Source organism: Salmo trutta, chromosome 18, assembly GCF_901001165.1.
Source record: "Salmo trutta chromosome 18, fSalTru1.1, whole genome shotgun sequence".
NCBI lineage: Eukaryota > Metazoa > Chordata > Actinopteri > Salmoniformes > Salmonidae > Salmo > Salmo trutta.
Genome location: NC_042974.1, coordinates 1,323,903 through 1,349,410, shown reverse-complemented (window position 1 = coordinate 1,349,410; position 25,508 = coordinate 1,323,903). Strand labels below are relative to the sequence as shown.

At 43.5% G+C, this 25,508-nt stretch overlaps 1 protein-coding gene and 1 long non-coding RNA gene across 9 annotated transcripts in view; both read right to left on the bottom strand.

The window, feature by feature from the left end:
* The window catches only part of jakmip3 (Janus kinase and microtubule interacting protein 3), a 69,888-nt gene that overhangs the window by 13,200 nt on the left and 31,180 nt on the right, over nt 1–25,508 (bottom strand). For 4 of the 8 annotated variants that reach the window (XM_029697451.1, XM_029697452.1, XM_029697454.1 and 1 more), the window contains exons 4-6: nt 12,348–12,566; nt 4,516–4,635; nt 2,809–2,955 (exon numbers count right to left, since the gene is read on the bottom strand). In XM_029697451.1, coding sequence (XP_029553311.1) covers nt 2,809–2,955; nt 4,516–4,635; nt 12,348–12,566 — 486 coding nt within the window. The remainder of the gene's footprint in view (nt 1–2,808; nt 2,956–4,515; nt 4,636–12,347; nt 12,567–25,508) is intronic. The other 4 variants (XM_029697456.1, XM_029697458.1, XM_029697453.1 and 1 more) reach the window with 3 other exon arrangements.
* LOC115152714 (uncharacterized) lies at nt 23,073–23,741 on the bottom strand. Its single transcript, XR_003867560.1, has 3 exons — nt 23,630–23,741; nt 23,233–23,598; nt 23,073–23,087 (listed from the first exon to the last, which is right to left on the bottom strand). It is a non-coding gene; the product is annotated as an uncharacterized LOC115152714 (long non-coding RNA).

The window sequence follows — 25,508 nt, the reverse complement described above, 5'->3', positions numbered from 1 at the left end:
TTGTCAGTTTATGTGAAAAAACAAGCAATGTATAGTCTGAAGAATCCATTGTACCATCTAAACCACTGTAAAAATATATTTTCAACAATCAAAAATATTGTATATTCAGCTGTTTGATGCTGATGTACAAAACCGAAAGTAAAAGACGCAAAAAATAATCTTATGAACAGTAAGCATAGAAGAAACGCACATAGAACAGATCTACCGCGTCTTAGACTTGCTTTCAATGAGAATGACAGATCTATAACTCGTATTTCTATGTGATTTTGGTCAGGTCGCCCAAAAAGTAACATATTGCAGCTTTAAAAACAATAAAGGTATTCAATTTGAGGCATTTTCTGAAATCTGAAGAACCAAATCTCTATGCACTAGTCAGCTACTCCACTTGATTCATGTTATCTCTCTTGTCACAAGGGATTACTGTACTGTGTTAAGGGTAGCCAGTGTTCTGTTAACTCTCTGTAACTAGAGATTACTGTACTCTATGCTAATTAACTGATAATGCCCGAGAAGCTGGTGTTTGGAGGATATATTGGCACGGGTGTTGTTAGGCCCAAACACCGGCTTCAAGGGCATTATCACTTTTATACAACAGGTTACCAAATTTTCAAATAATAATTGACACATTTTTATTTAAAAAACGTTCTTTTGATTAATTTATTCATACTATTTCATCATTCCACAAGATATAGTCCCGACACAAATCTAGGGTTGCTACCCAAGCCGGCTGGTCGTTCGTTCTATTGGTTCGGTTGCCAGAGATGCGACCCAGTCTTTCAGTCTTTTTGTTCTGTATCTATGGACACGACCCAGTGGTTCAGTCTTTTTGTTCTGTATCTATGGACGCGACCCAGTCGTTCACTCTTTTTGTTCTGTATCTATGGACACGACCCAGTCGTTCGTTCTAAATGGTCCATTGCCATAATGGCTGGCAACGTTCTTATCCCTTGCTTGCTAGCTAGCCAACTACGGCTAATTTACAGTCACGTCAAAAAGTGCAGCCAGAATAACAGCAAAGTAGCTGCATTTGCATTTGTTTCAGCTGTTTTCTAGTGATGTATATTTGGATACATCCATAACAATGAGCTAATGAGGCGCGATTTCGCCTTGCATAGAAAATGTGCTCTCTCGTCAGGACACTGTTGTTCAGAGGAGCTAGCCAACAACACAGCTAACACAATCACTTCAAACTGAAGCTGGAAAGACTGCAAACTAGCTGCACTTCGTTTCGTTTTATCTTTTTTCAATTGACATTTCTTTGTATAAATCCATAAAAATTATGCCAGCTGGTTCATGATTTCGACTGGCTGAGAATCGCTGCCTGCCTGTCTGTCTCGTCCCGACTCCCGACTCGTTCATTACTATGGGACAGCTGGAGATTGAATTTATATATTGAAACAATGTTGCAAATGTCGGAGAGCCAGACAGCAAGGTTTATATAAACCTCCGCTGTTAAATGTTAGTCTAAAAGAAATGTGAGATAATGTCTAGATGCTTTTTATAGTGGAGATAAAGGTTATAAATTGCCTGGCTGGGCTGATGAGACAGTGGATTGCGCAGTCAGATGGAACATAGTAAATAGATATTTTAACATCATCGATATAGCCGGTGGTAATTTGTGGAATAGACACCAGTTGGAATGCGGTTTTAACCAATCAGCATTCAGGATTATACCCACCCGTTGTATAAAGGAAGTCAGTGTTCTGTTATCTCTCTGTCACAAGAGATTACTGTGTTAAAGGTAACCAGTGTTCACAGATGCAGTGAAATATATTGGCACCCTTGCATGATTCACTATTTCTTCTAAAATATGCTGAAATTGAAAACACATTTGGTGTATACACATGTATTTGTTTGATTTACAACTGCACAGGACCAAGAAAAAACATTGACAACTGAAATTTAGATTTTTTTTTTTACTTAAAAAATATTCAAAAGTCTAATTAATTTAATTGGAGGCAATGATTCTCATTTACTGTGTAAGTTATCTCATCTGTGAAGGAGAGACCGGTCATCATTAAACAAATACAAAGTCAATCACATTCAAGGCTCTGAGTGCAAGACTGAAGCATTCATGTTCCACTATGGTATGAACAGTGTCTTCTCATGTTCCACTATGATATAAACAGTCTTCTCATGTTCCACTATGGTATGAACAGTGTCTTCTCATGTTCCACTATGGTATGAACAGTGTCTTCTCATGTTCCACTATGGTATGAACAGTGTCTTCTCATGTTCCACTATGATATAAACAGTCTTCTCATGTTCCACTATGGTATGAACAGTGTCTTCTCATGTTCCACTATGGTATGAACAGTGTCTTCTCATGTTCCACTATGGTATGAACAGTGTCTTCTCATGTTCCACTATGGTATGAACAGTGTCTTCTCATATTCCACTATGGTATGAACAGTGTCTTCTCATAGCAAGACATTTTTCGCAATAGTAGACTTAAACACACCAGGCTCTGCAGGCAGATCCTTACGGAGATTTCTCAGAATGAATATCAGAAGATGTTTTGAGCAGCTGTTCAGGAACATTGACTTGGAGAACAAACTGCTGTGAGTGAATGGAATTGAAGATGTCAGTTGCCACAAATGAAATTCCAAACAAGAGAAAAATCATTGGATGTGCCAACGTCAATAAACTCTTTGACAGGCAGGTAGTAGACAGTGTTATCTATGAGTAGGGTGCATCTTTCTGTGTTTTGTAATCATGGTTTACAGGGAAAAAATACCAGAATAACTACTGCATTATGAGGACATTTGTCTTATGAAGATGTTGTGTGTGTGTGCGTGTGTACTGTACCATTTCCATGTTCTCCTCTGTAATGAAGCGTAGTTTGTTCTCCATGCGTCTGAATGCGTGGGCCAGCTCCTCATTCTTCCTGCTCAGCCTCTTGTTCTTGTCCAGCAGGGGCATAAACTGGCTCTCTGCCTCTCTTAGGCGCTTCAGCTAGACGGGCACGCACGCACGCACGCACGCACGCACGCACGCACACACACACACACACACACACACACACACACACACACACACACACACACACACACACACACACACACACACACACACACACACACACACACGTCATCAGTATCGTTCTTGTCCAGCAGGGGCCCTCTGCCTCTCGCGGGCGCTGCTGCTAGACACAGACACACGCACAGTCAGGTCCACAACTATTGGCACACTTGATAAAGATGAGCAGTACATTGGGGGGGGGGGGGGGGGGTCTTAGACCAGTCCTCCATACAGAATCTTTCCAGATCCTGGATATCCTTCATCTGCTCTTATGAACTGCCCTTTTCCAATTCAAACCACAGGTTTTCAATGGGGTTCAAGTCCAGAGACTGAAGTGGCCATTGCAAAATGTTGATTTTTGTGGTCTATTAACAATTTCTTTGTGGATTTTGATGTGTTGATGGGGTTATTGTCTTGCTGGAAGATCCACTTGAGGCAAAGTGTCAGCCTCTTGAGACACACAACCTGGTATTTGGTCAAATGTCCTGGTACTTGGTAAAGTTCATGATGCTGTTGACCTTAACAAGGCCCCCAGGACCAGTGGAAGCAAAATAGCCGCATAACATCAATGATCCACTACCATATTTTACCATAACATCAATGATCCACCACCATATTTTACCATAACATCAATGATCCACCACCATATTTTACCATAACATCAATGATCCACCACCATATTTTACCATAACATCAATGATCCACCACCATATTTTACCATAATATCAATGATCCACCACAAAGCCTGTTGTTGTTCCAGAACCAAACTGATCCAATACCAAAGACGGCTGTTGTTCCAGAACCAAACTGATCCAATACCAAAGCATGTTGTTGTTCCAGAACCAAACTGATCCAATACCAAAGCCTTTTGTTGTTCCAGAACCAAACTGATCCAATACCAAAGCCTGTTGTTGTTCCAGAACCAAACTGATCCAATACCAAAGCTGGCTGTTGTTCCAGAACCAAACTGATCCAATACCAAAGCTGGCTGTTGTTCCAGAACCAAACTGATCCAATACCAAAGCCGGCTGTTGTGCCAGAAGCAGAAACAGTAGTTTAAATCACATAGGAGAGTCAGTATTTAATTCTGGCAATACCTCGGACTTACGTGTTAACAGTGTAGCAGGCTAGTGGAGAATATCAGATCGCTATCACATAACTCCTAGGATGACTGAAATGTCTTCACTGTCTTGACAACATTTAGCTATGACTTGAATCCTGGCTACAGCAAATTGAGGATCGTGATAGAAAGTTAATATTGCTATTTATTTCCAGGAAGCTGTCTGTGTATGTGTTGTGTGCAGTATTCCATTTGGTCATTTTTTAGGACTATTTCTTCTGCAAAAGATCAGGCTTAAAATCCTTTTCAGTCAGGAATACCTTACAACAATACCATGATCATATCCTCAGCCATTTCTATCAATGGGTGACACTCCAATACCCTCAGTTGTAGCAGCAGGATACTTGTGATTAGAAGACGTCAGAACGGCTCACCAGTTCATTTCTTTCCTCTGACAGGAGGGCGTTACGGTCCTCCAGTTTGCGGATGACGGCACTCAGCTCAGCGATCTTCAGCTGGAAGCGTCGAGCGTCCTTCTCATCCAACTGCTGTTCCTGAAACACAAACCAGCTGCAGATTACTGGGAATAACCTCAAACACCGTCCCCAGACCCCTATAGGCTGTATTATTACAGTATATTATTACACTATATTAGGCCTCATCCCCAGACCCCTATAGGCTGTATTATTACAGTATATTATTACACTATATTAGGCCTCATCCCCTGACCCCTATAGGCTGTATTATTACAGTATATTATTACAGTAAATTATTACAGTATATTATTACAGTATATTATTACAGTATATTACTACAGTATATTATTACAGTATATTAGGCCTCATCCCCTGACCCCTATAGGCTGTATTATTACAGTATATTATTACAGTAAATTATTACAGTATATTATTACAGTATATTATTACACTATATTATTACAGTATATTACTACAGTATATTATTACAGTATATTAGGCCTCATCCCCTGACCCCTATAGGCCATATTATTACAGTATATTATTAGAGTATATTATTACAGTATATTATTACAGTATATTATGCCTCATCCCCAGACCCCTATAGGCCATATTATTACAGTATATTATTACAGTATATTAGGCCTCATCCACTGACCCCTATAGGCTGTATTATTACAGTATATTATTACAGTATATTAGGCCTCATCCCCTGACCCCTATAGGCCATATTATTACAGTATATTATTACAGTATATTATTACAGTATATTAGGCCTCATCCCCAGACCCCTATAGGCTGTATTATTACAGTATATTATTACAGTATACTATTACAGTATATTAGGCCTCATCCCCTGACCCTTATAGGCCATATTATTACAGTATATTAGGCCTCATCCCCAGACCCCTATAGGCTGTATTATTACAGTATATTATTACAGTATATTATTACAGTATATTATTATAGTATATTATTACAGTATATTAGGCCTCATCCCCTGACCCCTATAGGCTGTATTATTACAGTATATTATTACAGTATATTATTATAGTATATTATTACAGTATATTATTATAGTATATTATTACAGTATATTATTACAGTATATTATGCCTCATCCCTAGACCCCTATAGGCTATATTATTACAGTGTATTATTACAGTATATTATTACAGTATATTAGGCCTCATCCCCAGACCCCTATAGGCCATATTATTACAGTATATTATTACAGTATATTATTACAGTATATTAGGCCTCATCCCCTGACCCCTATAGGCTGTATTATTACAGTATATTATTACAGTATATTATTACAGTATATTAGGCCTCATCCCCAGACCCCTATAGGCTGTATTATTACAGTATATTATTACACTATATTATTACAGTATATTAGGCCTCATCCCCAGACCCCTATAGGCTGTATTATTACAGTATATTATTACAGTATATTAGGCCTCATCCACTGACCCCTATAGGCTGTATTATTACAGTATATTATTACAGTATATTATTACAGTATATTAGGCCTCATCCCCTGACCCCTATAGGCTGTATTATTACAGTATATTATTACAGTATATTATTACAGTATATTATGCCTCATCCCCAGACCCCTATAGGCTGTATTATTACAGTGTATTATTACAGTATAATATTACAGTATATTATTACACTATATTATTACAGTATATTAGGCCTCATCCCCTGACCCCTATAGGCTGTATTATTACAGTATATTATTACAGTATATTATTACAGTATATTAGGCCTCATCCCCAGACCTCTATAGGCTGTATTATTACAGTGTATTATTACAGTGTATTATTACAGTATAATATTACAGTATATTATTACACTATATTATTACAGTATATTAGGCCTCATCCCCTGACCCCTATAGGCTGTATTATTACAGTGTATTATTACAGTGTATTATTACAGTATAATATTACAGTATATTATTACACTATATTATTACAGTATATTAGGCCTCATCCCCTGACCCCTATAGGCTGTATTATTACAGTATATTATTACAGTATATTATTACAGTATATTAGGCCTCATCCCCAGACCCCTATAGGCTGTATTATTACAGTATATTAGGCCTCATCCACTGACCCCCACTTATCTAAAGCCCTATGGACCTTCACTGTAAACACTCCATGTGGAAACGTCAGTTAATGTGTTAAAATACACCTGGACACTTCTGGGTTCCTGTTGACATGGATTTTTCTAAATAACAGTGTAATGAAGTGTGCAGTGGGTACATTCATTCTTACACAGAACAAATAATAAACAGAAAAATAAAAACACCCATCCATTTTCTGCAGTGAAAATAAAAGCACTACTCAATAGGCTACGGTCACTTCCTCTAGTGTTTATTACAGCGCAGCCTTGCTTGCTACTCATCATGGTTGGGGTCCTTTTGAATTGAAGGCAGTCAATTCAGGAAATGATTTGAATTTAACATTTAAAATAAATATCTTCTCCTTTTCAGTTTATTGAGAAGTCATTGAAAATAGATGCATTTTTTTATTCAATTATTGAATTGGAACATCAATTTACTTCCTGAATTGACTGACTTGAATTGGAATTGACCCCAAAGCTGGTCCCTGCTACTCCCGACTCATGACCCCCAGACTCAGCAGCTGTGAGAAGAGACTACCTACATTGAGAGGTATGCTGATAATAATAATAATAAGTCAGTAGCCTGTTGAAATAACAGGTGTCTGCTCTGTAAGCATGAGTAGGTGAGTGTGAGGGAGTGTGAATATCGGTGACAGTGTGAAGGCGTTCAGGTGATGTGCTTATAGATTGAGGAAGTCACAGGCCACGGACTGGTGCACAGCAGGCAGGCTTGGATTGGTGCTGAAAGAACAGCTAGGACATAAAACATTTAGTTCTTCAACAGGGAATGGTGACTAGTGTAAATTTGATTACAAAGAATTTGATGTAATATATTAATAAAATTGAAATTTATTACAATTGAAATGTGCAGTCTTTTGTATCCACTGTGTTGAACAATCAGAGATTCATATATATATATATTTATGAGCTGAACATGTGAAAATATTTTAAAAAGAGCTGAAGACGAAAGAACGAGATCGTAACAAAACCATCTATAAACATCTCAAGAATTCCTTATTCAGTGGTGCAGAAGACATCTTTCAACAATAGAGAACATCGTATCTGCAGATAGATAGTAAAGGAAGGAGAGAGGGACTGGTGCTGGGTGGAGGAATAGACAGTAAAGGAAGGAGAGAGGACTGGTGCTGGGTGGAGGAATAGACAGTAAAGGAAGGAGAGAGGGACTGGTGCTGGGTGCAGTAATAGACAGTAAAGGAAGGAGAGAGGGACTGGTGCTGGGTGGAGGAATAGACAGTAAAGGAAGGTTAGAGGGACTGGTGCTGGGTGGAGGAATAGACAGTAAAGGAAGGTTAGAGGGACTGGTGCTGGGTGGAGGAATAGACAGTAAAGGAAGGTTAGAGGGACTGGTGCTGGGTGGAGGAATAGACAGTAAAGGAAGGTTAGAGGGACTGGTGCTGGGTGGAGGAATAGACAGTAAAGGAAGGTGAGAGGACTGGTGCTGGGTGGAGGAATAGACAGTAAAGGAAGGTGAGAGGACTGGTGCTGGGTGGAGGAATAGACAGTAAAGGAAGGTGAGAGGACTGGTGCTGGGTGCAGTAATAGACAGTAAAGGAAGGTTAGAGGGACTGGTGCTGGGTGGAGGAATAGACAGTAAAGGAAGGTTAGAGGACTGGTGCTGGGTGGAGTAATAGACAGTAAAGGAAGGAGAGAGGACTGGTGCTGGGTGGAGGAATAGACAGTAAAGGAAGGAGAGAGGGACTGGTGCTGGGTGCAGTAATAGACAGTAAAGGAAGGAGAGAGGGACTGGTGCTGGGTGCAGTAATAGACAGTAAAGGAAGGTTAGAGGGACTGGTGCTGGGTGGAGGAATAGACAGTAAAGGAAGGTGAGAGGGACTGGTGCTGGGTGGAGGAATAGACAGTAAAGGAAGGTTAGAGGGACTGGTGCTGGGTGGAGGAATAGACAGTAAAGGAAGGAGAGAGGACTGGTGCTGGGTGGAGGAATAGACAGTAAAGGAAGGTTAGAGGGACTGGTGCTGGGTGCAGTAATAGACAGTAAAGGAAGGAGAGAGGGACTGGTGCTGGGTGGAGGAATAGACAGTAAAGGAAGGTGAGAGGACTGGTGCTGGGTGGAGGAATAGACAGTAAAGGAAGGAGAGAGGACTGGTGCTGGGTGCAGTAATAGACAGTAAAGGAAGGTTAGAGGGACTGGTGCTGGGTGCAGTAATAGACAGTAAAGGAAGGTGAGAGGACTGGTGCTGGGTGGAGGAATAGACAGTAAAGGAAGGAGAAAGGGACTGGTGCTGGGTGGAGGAATAGACAGTAAAGGAAGGTTAGAGGACTGGTGCTGGGTGCAGTAATAGACAGTAAAGGAAGGTTAGAGGGACTGGTGCTGGGTGGAGTAATAGACAGTAAAGGAAGGAGAGAGGACTGGTGCTGGGTGCAGTAATAGACAGTAAAGGAAGGTGAGAGGACTGGTGCTGGGTGGAGGAATAGACAGTAAAGGAAGGTTAGAGGGACTGGTGCTGGGTGGAGTAATAGACAGTAAAGGAAGGTTAGAGGGCTGGTGCTGGGTGCAGTAATAGACAGTAAAGGAAGGTGAGAGGGACTGGTGCTGGGTGGAGGAATAGACAGTAAAGGAAGGTTAGAGGGACTGGTGCTGGGTGCAGTAATAGACAGTAAAGGAAGGTTAGAGGGCTGGTGCTGGGTGCAGTAATAGACAGTAAAGGAAGGTTAGAGGACTGGTGCTGGGTGCAGTAATAGACAGTAAAGGAAGGTTAGAGGGACTGGTGCTGGGTGCAGTAATAGACAGTAAAGGAAGGTGAGAGGGACTGGTGCTGGGTGCAGTAATAGACAGTAAAGGAAGGAGAGAGGGACTGGTGCTGGGTACAGTAATAGACAGTAAAGGAAGGTTAGAGGGACTGGTGCTGGGTGCAGTAATAGACAGTAAAGGAAGGTTAGAGGGACTGGTGCTGGGTGGAGGAATAGACAGTAAAGGAAGGTTAGAGGGACTGGTGCTGGGTGGAGGAATAGACAGTAAAGGAAGGAGAGAGGGACTGGTGCTGGGTGGAGGAATAGACAGTAAAGGAAGGAGAGAGGACTGGTGCTGGGTGGAGGAATAGACAGTAAAGGAAGGTTAGAGGGACTGGTGCTGGGTGCAGTAATAGACAGTAAAGGAAGGTTAGAGGACTGGTGCTGGGTGGAGGAATAGACAGTAAAGGAAGGAGAGAGGGACTGGTGCTGGGTGGAGGAATAGACAGTAAAGGAAGGTTAGAGGACTGGTGCTGGGTGGAGGAATAGACAGTAAAGGAAGGTTAGAGGACTGGTGCTGGGTGGAGGAATAGACAGTAAAGGAAGGAGAGAGGGACTGGTGCTGGGTGCAGTAATAGACAGTAAAGGAAGGTTAGAGGGACTGGTGCTGGGTGGAGGAATAGACAGTAAAGGAAGGTTAGAGGACTGGTGCTGGGTGCAGTAATAGACAGTAAAGGAAGGAGAGAGGACTGGTGCTGGGTGGAGGAATAGACAGTAAAGGAAGGTGAGAGGGACTGGTGCTGGGTGGAGGAATAGACAGTAAAGGAAGGAGAGAGGACTGGTGCTGGGTGGAGGAATAGACAGTAAAGGAAGGAGAGAGGACTGGTGCTGGGTGGAGGAATAGACAGTAAAGGAAGGAGAGAGGGACTGGTGCTGGGTGGAGGAATAGACAGTAAAGGAAGGAGAGAGGACTGGTGCTGGGTGCAGTAATAGACAGTAAAGGAAGGAGAGAGGACTGGTGCTGGGTGGAGGAATAGACAGTAAAGGAAGGTTAGAGGGACTGGTGCTGGGTGCAGTAATAGACAGTAAAGGAAGGTTAGAGGACTGGTGCTGGGTGGAGGAATAGACAGTAAAGGAAGGAGAGAGGGACTGGTGCTGGGTGGAGGAATAGACAGTAAAGGAAGTTAAGATGGACTGGTGCTGGGTGCAGTAATAGACAGTAAAGGAAGGTTAGAGGACTGGTGCTGGGTGGAGGAATAGACAGTAAAGGAAGGAGAGAGGACTGGTGCTGGGTGGAGGAATAGACAGTAAAGGAAGGTTAGAGGGACTGGTGCTGGGTGGAGGAATAGACAGTAAAGGAAGGAGAGAGGACTGGTGCTGGGTGGAGGAATAGACAGTAAAGGAAGGAGAGAGGGACTGGTGCTGGGTGGAGGAATAGACAGTAAAGGAAGGTTAGAGGGACTGGTGCTGGGTGCAGTAATAGACAGTAAAGGAAGGTTAGAGGGACTGGTGCTGGGTGGAGGAATAGACAGTAAAGGAAGGTTAGAGGGACTGGTGCTGGGTGGAGGAATAGACAGTAAAGGAAGGTTAGAGGGACTGGTGCTGGGTGGAGGAATAGACAGTAAAGGAAGGAGAGAGGGACTGGTGCTGGGTGGAGGAATAGACAGTAAAGGAAGGTTAGAGGGACTGGTGCTGGGTGGAGGAATAGACAGTAAAGGAAGGTTAGAGGGACTGGTGCTGGGTGGAGGAATAGACAGTAAAGGAAGGTTAGAGGACTGGTGCTGGGTGGAGGAATAGACAGTAAAGGAAGGAGAGAGGACTGGTGCTGGGTGCAGTAATAGACAGTAAAGGAAGGAGAGAGGACTGGTGCTGGGTGGAGTAATAGACAGTAAAGGAAGGTTAGAGGGACTGGTGCTGGGTGTAGTAATAGACAGTAAAGGAAGGAGAGAGGACTGGTGCTGGGTGGAGGAATAGACAGTAAAGGAAGGTTAGAGGGACTGGTGCTGGGTACAGTAATAGACAGTAAAGGAAGGTTAGAGGGACTGGTGCTGGGTGGAGGAATAGACAGTAAAGGAAGGAGAGAGGACTGGTGCTGGGTGGAGGAATAGACAGTAAAGGAAGGTTAGAGGACTGGTGCTGGGTGGAGGAATAGACAGTAAAGGAAGGAGAGAGGACTGGTGCTGGGTGGAGGAATAGACAGTAAAGGAAGGAGAAAGGGACTGGTGCTGGGTGGAGGAATAGACAGTAAAGGAAGGAGAAAGGGACTGGTGCTGGGTGCAGTAATAGACAGTAAAGGAAGGTGAGAGGACTGGTGCTGGGTGCAGTAATAGACAGTAAAGGAAGGAGAGAGGACTGGTGCTGGGTGGAGGAATAGACAGTAAAGGAAGGTTAGAGGACTGGTGCTGGGTGGAGGAATAGACAGTAAAGGAAGGAGAGAGGGACTGGTGCTGGGTGGAGGAATAGACAGTAAAGGAAGGAGAGAGGACTGGTGCTGGGTGGAGGAATAGACAGTAAAGGAAGGTGAGAGGGACTGGTGCTGGGTGTAGTAATAGACAGTAAAGGAAGGTTAGAGGGACTGGTGCTGGGTGCAGTAATAGACAGTAAAGGAAGGTGAGAGGACTGGTGCTGGGTGGAGGAATAGACAGTAAAGGAAGGAGAAAGGGACTGGTGCTGGGTACAGTAATAGAGAAAATCTAGGCTCAGCCAGGGCAGATCTCTAGACTCCACTTAAGCACCTAGAAACAGATAAAGAAGGTGAAGCACAAAGAAAGCAAAATAAACACATTAGCTAAACTAAAAGTTGCAGAGGCAACAAAAGGCCTTGCGTTTTTGGAGGTAAGGCTATTGCTAGCCTGCATTAAGCAGCAGTGAGAGGCGAGATGGAGGGACAGCCTGCATTAAGCACTAGTGAGAGGCGAGATGGAGGGAGAGAGATTGCTTACGAGGCTCTCTGAGGTGTCTCCTGCACCACTGGGGTAAGGAGCGTCTGGTTTGGGGCTGTGGAGGTGTCCTCCTGCCCCAGCCTCCCTGCTTCTGATCTGGGCTAGCTGCTCATCCACAGCCTCCTTCTGCAGCTGGAGCCTCTGAGTGTGTCCAGCCTGAACCCCCAGCTCCTTCCCCAGCACACAGCATGCTCTGTCTTTTACCTTAATCTCATCCATCTACAGAGCAGAGCAGAACAGAGGAGAGGAGAACAGAGGAGAACAGAGGAGAACAGAGGAGAACAGTGGAGAGGAGAACAGAGGAGAACAGAGGAGAGGAGAACAGAGGAGAACAGAGGAGAACAGAGGAGAACAGATGAGAACAGAGGAGAGCAGAACAGTGGAGAGGAGAACAGAGGAGAGGAGAACAGAGGAGGGGAGAACAGAGGAGGAGAGAACAGATAACAGAGGAGAACAGTGGAGAGGAGAACAGAGGAGAGGAGAACAGAGGAGAGGAGAACAGAGGAGAGGAGAACAGAGGAGGAGAGAACAGAGGAGAGGAGAACAAATGAGAACAGAGGAGACCAGAGCAAAGGAGAACAGAACAGAGGATAACAGAGCATAGGAGACCAGATGAGAACACAGGAGAACACAGGAGAATACAGGAGAACACAGGAGCGGAGAACAGAGGAGCGGAGAACAGAACAGAGGAGAACAGAACAGAACAGAGGAGAGGAAAGGAGAACAGAACAGAGGAGAACAGAACAGAGGAGAGGAAAGTAGAACACAACAGAGGAGAAGAGAACAGAAGAGATCAAAGGAAGGGGGAACAGAGGAGAGCAGAGCAAAGGAGAACAGAGCAGAAAAGAGGAGAGAAGAACAGAGGAGAACAGAGGAGAACAGAGAAGAACAGAGGAGAACAGAGGAGAACAGAACAGAACAGAGTAGAACAGAACAGAGTAGAACAGAACACAGGAGAACAGAACAGAACAGAACAGAACAGAGCAGAGGAGAGGAGAGGAGACCAGAACAGAACAGAGGAGAACAGAACAGAGGAGAGTAGAATAGAATAGAATAGAACAGAGGAGAGGAGAACAGAACAGAGGAGAGGAGAAGAGAACAGAAGAGAACAGAACAGAGGAGAACAGAACAGAGGAGAACAGAACAGAGGAGAACAGAGGAGAACAGAACAGACAGAGTAGAACAGAACAGAGTAGAACAGAGGAGAGGAGAACAGAACAGAGGAGAACAGAACAGAGGAGAACAGAACAGAGGAGAACAGAGGAGAACAGAACAGAGTAGAACAGAACAGAACAGAGGAGAACAGAACAGAGGAGAACAGAACAGAGGAGAACAGAACAGAGGACAGCAGAACAGAGGAGAACAGAACAGAACAGAGGAGAACAGAACAGAGGAGAACAGAGGAGAACAGAGGAGAACAGAACAGAGGAGAATAGAACAGAACACAGGAGAACAGAACAGAGGAGAACAGAACAGAGGAGAAGAGAGGAGAACAGAACAGAGTAGAACAGAACAGAACACAGGAGAACAGAACATAGGAGAACAGAGCAGAGGAGAACAGAGGAGAACAGAACAGAACAGAGGAGAACAGAGGAGAACAGAACAGAGGAGAACAGAACAGAGGAGAACAGAACAGAGGAGAACAGAACAGAGGAGATCAGAACACAGGAGAACAGAGGAGAATAGAACAGAACACAGGAGAACAGAACAGAGGAGAACAGAACAGAGGAGAACGGAACAGAGGAGAACAGAACAGAGTAGAACAGAGGAGAACAGAACAGAGGAGAACAGAACAGAGGAGAACAGAACAGAGGAGATCAGAACACAGGAGAACAGAGGAGAACAGAACAGAACAGAGGAGAACAGAGCAGAGGAGAACAGAGGAGAACAGAACAGAGGAGAACAGAACAGAGGAGAACAGAGGAGAACAGAACAGAGGAGAACAGAACAGAGGAGAACAGAACAGAGGAGATCAGAACACAGGAGAACAGAGGAGAATAGAACAGAACACAGGAGAACAGAACAGAGGAGAACAGAACAGAGGAGAACAGAACAGAGGAGAACAGAACAGAGTAGAACAGAGGAGAACAGAACAGAGGAGAACAGAACAGAGGAGAACAGAACAGAGGAGAACAGAACAGAGGAGATCAGAACACAGGAGAACAGAGGAGAACAGAACAGAACAGAGGAGAACAGAGCAGAGGAGAACAGAGGAGAACAGAACAGAGGAGAACAGAACAGAGGAGAACAGAACAGAGAAGAACAGAGGAGAACAGAACAGAGGAGATCAGAACACAGGAGAACAGAGGAGAATAGAACAGAACACAGGAGAACAGAACAGAGGAGAACAGAGGAGAACAGAACAGAGTAGAACATAACACAGGAGAACAGAACAGAGGAGAACAGAACAGAGGAGAACAGAACACAGGAGAACAGAACACAGGAGAACAGAACAGAGGAGAACAGAACACAGGAGAACAGAACAGAGGAGAACAGAACAGAGGGGAACAGAACAGAGGGGAACAGAACACAGGAGAACAGAAGAGAGTAGAACAGAACACAGGAGAACAGAACACAGGAGAACAGAACAGTGGAGAACAGAACAGATGAGCTCAGTCAAGCATGAGTGTGCATGCATATGATCACACACAAAAAGTCACACACACACACACACACACAGAGAGCCACATCATGCACACATACAGTAGGCTACTGTTCTGTTCATTATGAAAAAAGGTTGGCAAGACCAGCCACAAGCCCTGCCCTGTTTGATTGGCCAATCAGAGACCAGGAGCTTCCTTGGTGCATCCTGTAGCTACTAAACATTACAAACACAATCAGATCCCCCACAGATCTACTGTTTCTTTCCTGTAATCAATGCTTCGTTCATTTTACTGATCACACCTGTGTTGCCTGGCAGCAACAACAGTCTAGGATCACATTCAACAAGATCACAAATACATCTCAGTGAAATGACATGAAATAGTCCTGATAATGTCCTGGGAAAAGCACACATCACCCAGCTCTTCCGGATATCTGCAACAACAGTCCCAATCCAGCTAGCATTTAGCTACATAACAAATCAATCTGTTAGGAAGCCAATAGAGAAACTAACTACAGCTACATAACAAATCAATCTGTTAGGAAGCCAATAGAGAAACATACTACAGCTACATAACAAATCAATCTGTTAGGAAGCCAATAGAGAAACTCAATAAATAAAATGAAATTATAAGAAATATAAACTAGGGGAAACCTGTACATGAGACTGTTCTGTTATAAACTAGGAGAAACCTGTACATGAGACTGTTGTTCTGTTATAAACTAGGGGAAACCTGTACATGAGACTGTTGTTCTGTTATAAACTAGGGGAGAGCTGTACATGAGACTGTTGTTCTGTTATAAACTAGGAGAAACCTGTACATGAGACTGTTGTTCTGTTATAAACTAGGAGAAACCTGTAAATGAGACTGTTGTTCTGTTATAAACTAGGAGAAACCTGTACATGAGACTGTTGTTCTGTTATAAACTAGGAGAAAACTGTACATGAGACTGTTGTTCTGTTATAAACTAAGGGAAACCTGTACATGAGACTGTTCTGTTATAAACTAGGGGAAACCTGTACATGAGACTGTTGTTCTGTTATAAACTAGGGGAAACCTGTACATGAGACTGTTCTGTTATAAACTAGGGGGAAACCTGTACATGAGACTGTTCTGTTATAAACTAGGGGAAACCTGTACATGAGACTGTTGTTCTGTTATAAACTAGGGGAAACCTGTACATGAGACTGTTCTGTTATAAACTAGGGGAAACCTGTACATGAGACTGTTCTGTTATAAACTAGGGGAAACCTGTACATGAGACTGTTGTTCTGTTATAAACTAGGGGAAACCTATACATGAGACTGTTCTGTTATAAACTAGGGGAAACCTGTACATGAGACTGTTGTTCTGTTATAAACTAGGGGAAACCTATACATGAGACTGTTCTGTTATAAACTAGGGGGAAACCTGTACATGAGACTGTTCTGTTATAAACTAGGGGAAACCTGTACATGAGACTGTTGTTCTGTTATAAACTAGGAGAAACCTGTACATGAGACTGTTCTGTTATAAACTAGGGGAAACCTGTACATGAGACTGTTGTTCTGTTATAAACTAGGGGAAACCTGTACATGAGACTGTTCTGTTATAAACTAGGGGAAACCTGTACATGAGACTGTTGTTCTGTTATAAACTAGGAGAAACCTGTACATGAGACTGTTCTGTTATAAACTAGGAGAAACCTGTACATGAGACTGTTGTTCTGTTATAAACTAGGGGAAACCTATACATGAGACTGTTCTGTTATAAACTAGGGGAAACCTGTACATGAGACTGTTCTGTTATAAACTAGGGGAAACCTGTACATGAGACTGTTCTGTTATAAACTAGGGGAAACCTGTACATGAGACTGTTCTGTTATAAACTAGGGGAAACCTGTACATGAGACTGTTCTGTTATAAACTAGGGGAAACCTGTACATGAGACTGTTCTGTTATAAACTAGGAGAAACCTGTACATGAGACTGTTCTGTTATAAACTAGGAGAAACCTGTACATGAGACTGTTCTGTTATAAACTAGGAGAAACCTGTACATGAGACTGTTGTTCTGTTATAAACTAGGGGAAACCTGTACATGAGACTGTTGTTCTGTTATAAACTAGGGGAAACCTGTACATGAGACTGTTCTGTTATAAACTAGGAGAAACCTGTACATGAGACTGTTCTGTTATAAACTAGGGGAAACCTGTACATGAGACTGTTCTGTTATAAACTAGGAGAAACCTGTACATGAGACTGTTCTGTTATAAACTAGGAGAAACCTGTACATGAGACTGTTGTTCTGTTATAAACTAGGGGAAACCTGTACATGAGACTGTTCTGTTATAAACTAGGAGAAACCTGTACATGAGACTGTTCTGTTATAAACTAGGGGAAACCTGTACATGAGACTGTTCTGTTATAAACTAGGGGAAACCTGTACATGAGACTGTTCTGTTATAAACTAGGAGAAACCTGTACATGAGACTGTTCTGTTATAAACTAGGGGAAACCTGTACATGAGACTGTTCTGTTATAAACTAGGGGAAACCTGTACATGAGACTGTTCTGTTATAAACTAGGGGAAACCTGTACATGAGACTGTTGTTCTGTTATAAACCAGGGGAAACCTGTACATGAGACTGTTCTGTTATAAACTAGGGGAAACCTGTACATGAGACTGATGTTCTGATATAAACTAGGGGAAACCTGTGCATGAGACTGTTGTTCTGTTATAAACTAGGGGAAACCTGTACATGAGACTGTTCTGTTATAAACTAGGGGAAACCTGTACATGAGACTGTTCTGTTATAAACTAGGGGAAACCTGTACATGAGACTGTTGTTCTGTTATAAACTAGGGGAAACCTGTACATGAGACTGTTCTGTTATAAACTAGGGGAAACCTGTACATGAGACTGTTCTGTTATAAACTAGGGGAAACCTGTACATGAGACTGTTCTGTTATAAACTAGGGGAAACCTGTACATGAGACTGTTCTGTTATAAACTAGGGGAAACCTGTACATGAGACTGTTGTTCTGTTATAAACTAGGGGAAACCTGTACATGAGACTGTTCTGTTATAAACTAGGGGAAACCTGTACATGAGACTGTTGTTCTGATATAAACTAGGAGAAACCTGTACATGAGACTGTTCTGTTATAAACTAGGGGAAACCTGTACATGAGACTGTTCTGTTATAAACTAGGGGAAACCTGTACATGAGACTGTTGTTCTGATATAAACTAGGGGAAACCTGTACATGAGACTGTTGTTCTGTTATAAACTAGGGGAAACCTGTACATGAGACTGTTCTGTTATAAACTAGGGGAAACCTGTACATGAGACTGTTGTTCTGTTATAAACTAGGGGAAACCTGTAAATGAGACTGTTGTTCTGTTATAAACTAGGGGAAACCTGTACATGAGACTGTTCTGTTATAAACTAGGGGAAACCTGTACATGAGACTGTTCTGTTATAAACTAGGGGAAACCTGTACATGAGACTGTTGTTCTGATATAAACTAGGAGAAACCTGTACATGAGACTGTTGTTCTGTTATAAACTAAGAGAAACCTGTACATGAGACTGTTGTTCTGTTATAAACTAGGGGAAACCTGTACATGAGACTGTTGTTCTCTTATAAACTAGGGGAAACCTGTACATGAGACTGTTGTTCTGTTATAAACTAGGAGAAACCTGTACATGAGACTGTTGTTCTGTTATAAACTAGGGGAAACCTGTACATGAGACTGTTGTTCTGTTATAAACTAGGGGAAACCTGTACATGAGACTGTTGTTCTGTTATAAACTAGGGGAAACCTGTACATGAGACTGTTCTGTTATAAACTAGGGGAAACCTGTACATGAGACTGTTGTTCTGTTATAAACTAGGAGAAACCTGTACATGAGACTGTTCTGTTATAAACTAGGGGAAACCTGTACATGAGACTGTTGTTCTGTTATAAACTAGGGGAAACCTGTACATGAGACTGTTGTTCTGTTATAAACTAGGAGAAACCTGTACATGAGACTGTTGTTCTGTTATAAACTAGGAGAAAACCTGTACATGAGACTGTTGTTCTGTTATAAACTAGGGGAAACCTGTACATGAGACTGTTGTTCTGTTATAAACTAGGGGAAACCTGTACATGAGACTGTTGTTCTGTTATAAACTAGGGGAAACCTGTACATGAGACTGTTCTGTTATAAACTAGGGGAAACCTGTACATGAGACTGTTGTTCTGTTATAAACTAGGAGAAACCTGTACATGAGACTGTTGTTCTGTTATAAACTAGGAGAAACCTGTACATGAGACTGTTGTTCTGTTATAAACTAGGGGAAACCTGTACATGAGACTGTTGTTCTGTTATAAACTAGGAGAAACCTGTACATGAGACTGTTGTTCTGTTATAAACTAGGGGAAACCTGTACATGAGACTGTTGTTCTGTTATAAACTAGGAGAAACCTGTACATGAGACTGTTGTTCTGTTATAAACTAGGAGAAACCTGTACATGAGACTGTTCTGTTATAAACTAGGAGAAACCTGTACATGAGACTGTTCTGTTATAAACTAGGAGAAACCTGTACATGAGACTGTTCTGTTATAAACTAGGAGAAACCTGTACATGAGACTGTTGTTCTGTTATAAACTAGGAGAAACCTGTACATGAGACTGTTGTTCTGTTATAAACTAGGAGAAACCTGTACATGAGACTGTTGTTCTGTTATAAACTAGGAGAAACCTGTACATGAGACTGTTCTGTTATAAACTAGGGGAAACCTGTACATGAGACTGTTGTTCTGTTATAAACTAGGAGAAACCTGTACATGAGACTGTTGTTCTGTTATAAACTAGGGGAAACCTGTACATGAGACTGTTGTTCTGTTATAAACTAGGGGAAGCCTGTACATGAGACTATTGTTCTGTTATAAACTAGGAGAAACCTGTGCATGAGACTGTTGTTCTGTTATAAACTAGGGGAAACCTGTACATGAGACTGTTGTTCTGTTATAAACTAGGGGAAACCTGTACATGAGACTGTTGTTCTGTTATAAACTAGGGGAAACCTGTACATGAGACTGTTGTTCTGTTATAAACTAGGAGAAACCTGTACATGAGACTGTTCTGTTATAAACTAGGAGAAACCTGTACATGAGACTGTTCTGTTATAAACTAGGGGAAACCTGTACATGAGACTGTTGTTCTGTTATAAACTAGGGGAAACCTGTACATGAGACTGTTGTTCTGTTATGTGTCTGAATTACATTCATTACACAGTATCTCATCTCTAATCTCCAGTGTTCTGTCTGTAGATGTCACTGACAGTAACCTAAACCAGACATTTCAACCGTCCTCAATTACCGGTCTTCTACTAAAATAACATTACAGTTGTCATCAATGTGACAGAGCCATCAGACAGACAGTAGAACACTAGACTGTGACAGAGCCACTATATCAGACAGACAGTAGAACACTAGACTGTGACAGAGCCACTATATCAGACAGACAGACAGTAGAACACTAGACTGTGACAGAACCACTATATCAGACAGACAGTAGAACACTAGACTGTGACAGAGCCTCTATATCAGACAGACAGACAGACAGACAGTAGAACACTAGACTGTGACAGAGCCTCTATATCAGACAGACAGACAGTAGAACATTAGACTGTGACAGAGCCACTATATCAGACAGACAGTAGAACACTAGACTGTGACAGAGCCACTATATCAGACAGACAGACAGTAGAACACTAGAATGTGACAGAGCCTCTATATCAGACAGACAGACAGACAGTAGAACACTAGACTGTGACAGAGCCACTATATCAGACAGACAGTAGAACACTAGACTGTGACAGAGCCACTATATCAGACAGACAGTAGAACACTAGACTGTGACAGAGCCACTATATCAGACAGACAGTAGAACACTAGACTGTGACAGAGCCACTATATCAGACAGACAGACAGTAGAACACTAGACTGTGACAGAGCCACTATATCAGACAGACAGTAGAACACTAGACTGTGACAGAGCCACTATATCAGACAGACAGACAGTAGAACACTAGACTGTGACAGAGCCACTATATCAGACAGACAGTAGAGCACTAGACTGACCAGGCCATGGTGGGTTAGATCAGTCAGAAAGCTACACTGGAGTATCTGTGACAACAGGTATAAGTCATGCAAACACTTGCTGTCCCCAAATGACACCGTATTCTCCCTAAGTAGTGCATTACTTTTGGCCAGGGAATAAGTTGTCATGGCATTTTGGACTCAGCCAGTGGAATCACCAATGAAATATAGTGAGAATGGCCCAGAGGTATTATTCAAGTGTTTTAACTATTCTTCTCGTTCACCCAGTCACCCAGCCACCCAGTCACCCAGCCACCCAGCCACCTAGCCACCCAGTTACCCAGTCACCCAGCCACCCAGTCACCCAGCCACCCAGCCACCCAGCCACCCAGTCACCCAGTCACCCAGTCACCCAGCCGCCCAGTCGCCCGGCCGCCCGGCCGCCCGGCCAGCCGCCCAGTCGCCCAGCCGCCCAGCCGCCCAGCCGCCCAGCCACCCAGTCACCCAGTCACCCAGCCACCTAGCCACCCAAGCAAAACAGTCACCAAGCAACCCAGCCAGACCATAATAAACAGCTCTGTGGGCTGTAGGTGTGAAAACCCCATGAATCATCGTCACAGCGCTGATGATGCCAGTGATGTGCCCGGGCGATGGCGTTTCCATGGTGATCAGCAGGCAGGCCTAAATGAGGGAGCTAACGTTACCCACTAAATGAATGGAGACAGGTGCTGTGGCATGGATTAATGACTCTGAGTCCATAACGGCATTCTATTCCCTATACTCTGCTTTACTATTGACCAGGGACCATGTGGCTCTGGTAAAAATTAGTGCACTGTACAACCCACTGGCCACTGTCCACTGTCTCAGCCTGGGTTAGTGTTATAACCCACTGTCTCAGCCTGGGTTAGTGTTATAACCCACTGTCCACTGTCTCAGCCTGGGTTAGTGTTATAACCCACTGTCTCAGCCTGGGTTAGTGTTATATCCCACTGTCTCAGCCTGGGTTAGTGTTATATCCCACTGTCTACTGTCTCAGCCTGGGTTAGTGTTATAACCCACTGTCTACTGTCTCAGCCTGGGTTAGTGTTATAACCCACTGTCTCAGCCTGGGTTAGTGTTATAACCCACTGTCTCAGCCTGGGTTAGTGTTATAACCCACTGTCTCAGCCTGGGTTAGTGTTATAACCCACTGTCCACTGTCTCAGCCTGGGTTAGTGTTATAACCCACTGTCTCAGCCTGGGTTAGTGTTATATCCCACTGTCTCAGCCTGGGTTAGTGTTATATCCCACTGTCTACTGTCTCAGCCTGGGTTAGTGTTATAACCCACTGTCTACTGTCTCAGCCTGGGTTAGTGTTATAACCCACTGTCTCAGCCTGGGTTAGTGTTATAACCCACTGTCTCAGCCTGGGTTAGTGTTATAACCCACTGTCTCAGCCTGGGTTAGTGTTATAACCCACTGTCCACTGTCTCAGCCTGGGTTAGTGTTATAACCCACTGTCTACTGTCTCAGCCTGGGTTAGTGTTATAACCCACTGTCCACTGTCTCAGCCTGGGTTAGTGTTATAACCCACTGTCCACTGTCTCAGCCTGGGTTAGTGTTATAACCCACTGTCCACTGTCTCAGCCTGGGTTAGTGTTATAACCCACTGTCTCAGCCTGGGTTAGTGTTATAACCCACTGTCTCAGCCTGGGTTAGTGTTATAACCCACTGTCCACTGTCTCAGCCTGGGTTAGTGTTATAACCCACTGTCTCAGCCTGGGTTAGTGTTATAACCCACTGTCCACTGTCTCAGGCTGGGTTAGTGTTATAACCCACTGTCCACTGTCTCAGCCTGGGTTAGTGTTATAACCCACTGTCTCAGCCTGGGTTAGTGTTATAACCCACTGTCTCAGCCTGGGTTAGTGTTATAACCCACTGTCCACTGTCTCAGCCTGGGTTAGTGTTATAACCCACTGTCTCAGCCTGGGTTAGTGTTTTAACCCACTGTCCACTGTCTCAGCCTGGGTTAGTGTTATAACCCACTGTCCACTGTCTCAGGCTGGGTTAGTGTTATAACCCACTGTCTACTGTCTCAGCCTGGGTTAGTGTTATAACCCACTGTCCACTGTCTCAGGCTGGGTTAGTGTTATAACCCACTGTACACTGTCTCAGCCTGGGTTAGTGTTATAACCCACTGTCCACTGTCTCAGCCTGGGTTAGTGTTATAACCCACTGTCTCAGCCTGGGTTAGTGTTATAACCCACTGTCCACTGTCTCAGCCTGGGTTAGTGTTATAACCCACTGTCCACTGTCTCAGCCTGGGTTAGTGTTATAACCCACTGTCCACTGTCTCAGCCTGGGTTAGTGTTATAACCCACTGTCTCAGCCTGGGTTAGTGTTATAACCCACTGTCCACTGTCTCAGCCTGGGTTAGTGTTATAACCCACTGTCCACTGTCTCAGCCTGGGTTAGTGTTATAACCCACTGTCTACTGTCTCAGCCTGGGTTAGTGTTATAACCCACTGTCTCAGCCTGGGTTAGTGTTATAACCCACTGTCCACTGTCTCAGCCTGGGTTAGTGTTATAACCCACTGTCTACTGTCTCAGCCTGGGTTAGTGTTATAACCCACTGTCTCAGCCTGGGTTAGTGTTATAACCCACTGTCTCAGCCTGGGTTAGTGTTATAACCCACTGTCCACTGTCTCAGCCTGGGTTAGTGTTATAACCCACTGTCTACTGTCTCAGCCTGGGTTAGTGTTATAACCCACTGTCTACTGTCTCAGCCTGGGTTAGTGTTATAACCCACTGTCCACTGTCTCAGCCTGGGTTAGTGTTATAACCCACTGTCCACTGTCTCAGCCTGGGTTAGTGTTATAACCCACTGTCTCAGCCTGGGTTAGTGTTATAACCCACTGTCCACTGTCTCAGCCTGGGTTAGTGTTATAACCCACTGTCTCAGCCTGGGTTAGTGTTATAACCCACTGTCCACTGTCTCAGCCTGGGTTAGTGTTATAACCCACTGTCCACTGTCTCAGGCTGGGTTAGTGTTATAACCCACTGTCCACTGTCTCAGCCTGGGTTAGTGTTATAACCGACTGTCTCAGCCTGGGTTAATGTTATAACCCACTGTCTACTGTCTCAGCCTGGGTTAGTGTTATAACCCACTGTCTCAGCCTGGGTTAGTGTTATAACCCACTGTCCACTGTCTCAGCCTGGGTTAGTGTTATAACCCACTGTCCACTGTCTCAGCCTGGGTTAGTGTTATAACCCACTGTCTACTGTCTCAGCCTGGGTTAGTGTTATAACCCACTGTCTCAGCCTGGGTTAGTGTTATAACCCACTGTCCACTGCAGGAAGAGAGGCTGGGTTAGCTGTAAAACCCACTCTCCACTGCAGGAAGAGAGGCTGCAGTGCTGCTGTCCATGTCCACTTGATCTTCCCTATTGGTGAGAAACTCTTTTGCCTTTCAGCACAGAGCACAGACACTGCTAACCATTGGTCGGCCACAGACACACAGACATAGAGAGCACTGAGATAATTTTTCAAAGTATGGCGCTTCAGATCTCAAGATGTAATCTTGTGGATAGTCCAAAAGCCCTGCTGATGCTCAGAAATCCCAGCAACCAGTTCAGCATTGCACACAGAAGCACAGCATCCATTTAGTCTAGTAGTGCAGTGAAATATGATTTTGGGAGTCTGGATGAGTCTCCCAGCTGGCTTCACTCACTGTGTTCTGTGAAAACTAGATTTACTGCACCTACCCATCTGCAGACACTCAAGAAAGGTGTTTAGAGAGGCTCTTAGACCACTCTCCTCTCCCCCTTTTCTCTACTTCATCTTCTCTCCTCCTCTCCTCTCCTCTCTTCTCCTCATTCTCCTCTCGTCATTCTCCTTCCTATTCTCATTCTCCTCTCTCTCTCTCTCTCCCTCTCTCTCTCTCTCTCTCTCTCTCTTCTCTTCTCTTCTCTTCTCTTCTCTTGTCTTGTCTGTACCTTAGTGCCTGTCTGCCTGGTATTAACCCTCTGGTATTAGGGAGTTCCAGATCAAGTATAGTCATGATTCTATTTAAACAACACAGCTGTGTATGTCTCGTCTCCTCCTTCAGACACAACACAGTGCAGGGAACAGGGTTCAGTTTACTTTCCTCTCTCTCCACTTACAGAGAGTCAGACAGTCATTCCCAGAAGCAGATGCTTCCCTCCTCACATATTGGTGTAAGCATGGCTCATATTTCTTATACCAGTCATCCTTTCAACTCCATGATGTGAAGTGAACAAGTGCACACTTTGGGAGACAGGATAGATGATTGGAAAGCAGGGCGTGAAAAATGATTGGTTTAGTGTCCTCTCTACTTCCAGAAAGCCAGTATCATTCCCAGATAGCCAGTTGCTATGTTCCACACATATACAGTACATCTCTATCACTGTATCTATGACTAAGAACCATCGGAGGGTCTCGTCCCATCAGTGTGTTGTGTTGTGTGTGTGTGTGTGTGTGTGTGTGTG